The sequence below is a fragment of the Siphateles boraxobius genome, unplaced genomic scaffold, assembly GCF_051911475.1.
Source record: "Siphateles boraxobius isolate OS27281-9 unplaced genomic scaffold, OSU_SipBor_1 48, whole genome shotgun sequence".
NCBI lineage: Eukaryota > Metazoa > Chordata > Actinopteri > Cypriniformes > Leuciscidae > Siphateles > Siphateles boraxobius.
The window spans coordinates 12558214-12563415 of record NW_027509119.1 but is presented as its reverse complement, the minus strand read 5'-3'; the positions used below and the strand labels follow the sequence as shown (position 1 = coordinate 12563415).

Below are 5202 nucleotides of genomic sequence, written 5' to 3'. Positions count from 1 at the left end.
GGAGGTAGCCTAGAAAAAAGTATTTTTGCGGGCGGGAGCGGGACAAAACATAATTGTTGTGGGCGGGAGAAAGTAACATAGTTCAAAGTACGTCAGTTATAACGACCCACGTATTACAAAATGGTCGGGTTTAAATCGGGCTCGGGCTCATAATTGGACACAACGTGCACGGGCTCGGCTCGGATATTGATAGGCTACTTGATATTTTGGGCCCGATCTAAGCTCTACACTAGGGGGCCCCAAAACTATGGTCCGAACAGAGCATGGGTCCGACCATATAGACCCCGACCGTACAACTGGATGTACATTTGCATCACATGTTAACGCAGCAGTAGAGTTACACTGACGAGACACTACACTTATTCGCAATAACAAAAGTTAATTATTTGCATTTGCTTTAAATGCTTTTTTCCCTGAACGAGGCTACACCCGGAGCGCGCGCACACTAAAAGCCTGTCAAACAGCGCCAGATTATTGGACTTTATCTTTTACATCTGGTTGTGCTAATACTGTTAAATACACACAATGTTTACATAAACACAGTTGGTTATGTTTAAAGTGAAAGCAGTTGCGTCTGTGTGTTAGAAGCATGCCAGTGTAGTTTTAAATTTTTAAAAAGTCAGAATTTTGACTATATATTTAGAAACTATTAATTCAGTTTTGTGTATTGAAAAAGACTTGGATTTAACCAAATAATAGGACGGACTTTTTCAGTGTGATTTCTATTGTTCGTTCAAATTTGTGCCATACCTTCCACTAGATGGCAACACGAATGGACCGATCTTATTTCAGCTAACTCCAGACAGAGTTTATGTTAGTGTATTTTTTATATATGTCTGTTCTTCTAGGATGGATGACCTTTTGGACTTTTTGAAGTCAAGAAACGTCTCTGATGACATCATACAGCAAATGCAACAGGATAAGGTAATCATGAAACGGATAAATATGCATCACAATTGCAGTCCAAAAATAAAAATATGACAAACACATCTCGAGATTTGTTCATTTACAGTATGTTAATGAGAAGGGTTGAATATGTGATAAGTGAGTTTTCTTCATTTTTCCATTTAGGAGACAAAACGAGAAAACAAATTATCTGAAGATACACGGACAATAAGTCACCTTTATTTATATTGTGCTAAATACAATACATTAATAGATTAATTTTAACATATGGCGTATTTTAAGATACATCAGTGCAAGTTGCTTTCAGTTAAAACAGCTCAATAATGCATTTTAGTCTGGGTCTAAGCTTAATTTGTCAGTGAAACCATGATTGTTTCAAAGCAACTTTACAGTAAGAAACGACAAAATAATGGTTGTAAAAAAAAAAAAGCATTGTTCAGCTTAAGTCAGTTAAGTTCTGTTCAATAACTCTGTAAGATCAATTATGAAATTAGTTCAATTCAGCTAGCAAGCAGCTCTGCATAAAACTGTAATGTCCAGCTCAGTTCAGATCTCATACAATAAGTTACAGTTCAGTCAAATATATAATATTTCTGAATTATACCTTACAGATAACTTATATCTAAAGTGTTTGTGTTTTAAATTGTATTCTTTTTGCAGATTGATTGTAGTGTCATACAGCTTATGACAGATGACCAGCTGAAGGAATATCTGCCTGCCTATGGTGACCGACTGGCTATTCATGGATACTGCAGGCGAAAAGAACAAGATCCCAGAGGCCGAAAATCAAAACTTTTTGATCGGCTGAGAACCAGGCTAGCAAGAAGCAGAGGTGAATCTGACAATGTATCCGGAAAAAAAAGGTCAAAAAATGCTCAAAAAAGTATGCGAAATATTGAAATGGGATGGATGCATTTTAGAGAAGGGAACTTTATGCAGGTCAGAACAAAAAAAGGTGGGGGTACACGTAAAATCTACGTGTCAAAGGACTGTACAAAAAAGGATCTACTTGAAAAGGCTGCCGAGTTGTTTTTTCCTGGTGAAAAATCTTCCGTGGGAAGCTTCACAGATTTTGTGGTCGATGTAACAGACTTTCAAGAGCAAACAATAGATGACCAGATAACAGTTGGAGAACTTTATGAGCTGACCAAATTACCAGTCTTGCGTTTTTACTTGACAACCAAGAAGAAAGCCATCGCTAGTGACACACAGTTAGACACACATTTGGACTTCAACGACGAAACTATTGCGCAGGGAGGGGGAAATAGGCAAGATTCCAGATCTCCCACACGTACCAGCCAATCCCCTCTGTTGACTGAGAATGTAGAGTCAGAAGTAATTTATGTAGGGAGTAGCACTTTAATTGAAACAGGCAGTGATGATGTTTTATTGTCAGACTCCATAATTAGCATGACTGATGCATCAAGTGTGTTTGAGATTGATGCAGCCAGGCAGCCAGAGGTGGACAATTTGGAGGATAGTGGCACTGTAACAATCTCAACAGGACTTATCTCTGGGCTGGACGACACTGCGCTTGATGACACATTACCTATTTTAGAGGAAGCGTATTCTTTACCTTCTCCAATTGATAACTCACTAGAGCCCTTTGTTCAGAGTGAAAGGGTGAAGAAAATTCTTGTTATTCATCGTGGTCAGGCGTTTCGACAGCTTATTGAACATTTTTGTGACGAAAGTGTCTTGACGGATGACATATCTATGAAAGTCATTCTTCCCGATGGACGGCTGGAAAATGCTGTTGATGAAGGGGGGGTTTTGAGGGATGTGCTTTCAGAGTTTTGGCATGACTTTTATGAGCAATGCACTTTGGGAAATAGCTTTAAGGTCCCTTATCTACGACACGACTTTGGTCAACAACAATGGGAAAGCATCGGCCGAATCGTTGCATTTGGTTGGCAAAGAGAGAAGTACCTGCCTGTAAAAATAGCACCTGTAATCCTGGAACAGGCGGCCCATGGATGTGTCACAACAAGTCTTGTGGACTGCTTTCTCAGATATGTCACAGAATCAGACAGAATGATCCTAGAATCATGCCGTTCACATTTTGAAGATGTGGACAAAGAAGAGCTCTTTGAGGTCATGGATCATCATAACTCTCGAAGAGTCCCAACAGCAGATAATATCGAGCAGCTATTGGAGGAGATGGCACATCAGAAGTTGATTCAAGAACCTGCGTTTGTGATAGAGCAGTGGCATTATGTGCTTGCACCTCTGAGAATTGAGCTCCAGGACATCGCAGCTGCCTATGATGAACTACAACCGACATCAAGAAAGGTCATGAAATCAATAGCCTACCCTGCTACAATGAATTTACAACAAAAAAACACTGGCCGGTATCTAAGTACATTTCTTAGAGAATCAGATAAACAACACCTGTCCCTCTTCCTTCGGTTTTGTACCGGGTCAGATTTGTTCCTGGGAAAGAACATCACCGTTAGCTTCACACAGTTGGAAGGCTTTCAGAGACGACCCATTGCACACACATGTGGCTGTTACCTGGAGCTGCCTGTGAATTATGATAACTACCCTGAGTTTCGCCATGAAATGAACAAAGTGTTAGAGAGCAACATATGGGTCATGGATATAGTCTAGTACACTTAGTACAGACTTACTATTAGGAAGATTAAAGGGATAGTTCACCACAAAATGAAAATTCTGTCAGTAATTACTCTCCCTCATGTTGTTCCAACCCGTAAGACCTTCGTGCATCTTCGGAACACAAATTCAGATATTTGTGATTAAATCTGAGAGCTGGATCACTCCTCCATAGGCTTCTAAGGGACTGAAACTTGACAGCCCCGAAAAGTTATTAAAGAAATCGTTAAAATTGTCCAACTGACTACAGTGGCTCAATCTTAAGTTTATCAAGCGACGAGAATACTTTTTGTGCGCAAAAACAAACAAAAATAACGACTTTATTAAAGTATTCATTTCCTCCTCTCTTGCCTCGAGATTTTTCACGTAGTGTAATTGCGTAAAGCTTCTGGTTGAACGTCACACGCATCACAGACATGACCAGCGACGGCCAATAGTGAGCCTACGTGTGACGTACAACCCAGAAGCGCTGCGCAATTACACTACGTGAACATCTCGAGGCAAGAGAGGAGGAAATGAATACTTTAATAAAGTCGTTATTTTTGTTTGTTTTTTGCACACAAAAAGTATTCTCGTCGCTTGATAAACTTAAGATTGAGCCACTGTAGTCACTTGGACTATTTTAACGATTTCTTTAATAACTTTTCGGGGCCGGCAAGTTTCAATCCCTTAGAAGCCTATGGAGGAGTTATCCAGCTCTCAGATTTAATCACAAATATCTTAATTCGTGTTCCGAAAATGAACGAAAGTATTATGGGTTGGAACAACATGAGGGAGAGTAATTACTGACAGAATTTTAATTTCGGGGTGAACTATCCCTTTAAGCTTCAATTGAAGTTAAGCTCAAACAACATAATTGAGGTCACAACAGGCTTTATTTCTGGATGTTTTTTTTTCAAGATGTGTTTTACATGTACACTTTTCCAAAGTTCCTGTTAGTATTCTCTCCGAGGCACAAGGTTTGAAAGGGTCAGTTACAAAGGTACAGCCATCATTTCTTTTGCAATGTTAATTGATCACAATAATGTTTTTATTTGAATTAACTTTATTATACAATGAAGTTTTCTATTCATTTCTAGCATCCTTGTTCTAGCATGCCTATAACACAAGTACAGTTTAATGTACAGTTTTTTTTTGTTCTGCAATTTTGGAATGTTTTATTTTGAGTCAATTAAACCATTCCCTGGTTAAAACATAACCTGTTTGTCATCCCTATTGACTCTTATCTTATAATACAAATCTTATAATACAATACTAAAAACATGTTTAGTTATGAGGCTCCAACTCACTTTTAATTAGTTCTCTAAGAGTTATATACAAGTCCACTGCTGCAAACACATCATTTGTTTGGTTCAAATCATGCTCTGTCATGAGATCAACACATACGTTAAAAGTGTCTTCATCGCATGGAAAGTCCTTGAAAACACACTCTTCTAAACAGACTTGAACCTTCTCCAGACACACTGGATGCAGATGGTCTGTGGCTCCATACAGATGAGACACTGCATACATGATGGATGGTCGGCCATGTGGTGACCGTGAGTTGTGTACTGGCCGTATTCTGTGGTTGTTCCAAGCGAAGACAATCTCATCAAGCTCTTCCTGTAAGGAAACATGTTTTGAAATAGTGTTACCTGTCTGGGAAGCTGTGTGTGTAGCAGGAGAATCACACAGAGCATGAGT

At 39.1% G+C, this 5202-nt stretch overlaps 1 protein-coding gene across 1 annotated transcript; it reads left to right on the top strand.

The window, feature by feature from the left end:
- The first annotated feature begins 854 nt into the window (after nt 1–854).
- LOC143710816 (uncharacterized) lies at nt 855–4714 on the top strand. Its single transcript, XM_077202049.1, has 2 exons — nt 855–924; nt 1567–4714. The coding sequence occupies exons 1-2, from the start codon at nt 910–912 to the stop codon at nt 3514–3516; spliced, it is 1965 nt and encodes a 654-aa protein (XP_077058164.1). The 5' UTR covers nt 855–909; the 3' UTR covers nt 3517–4714.
- The last annotated feature ends 488 nt before the right edge of the window (nt 4715–5202 follow it).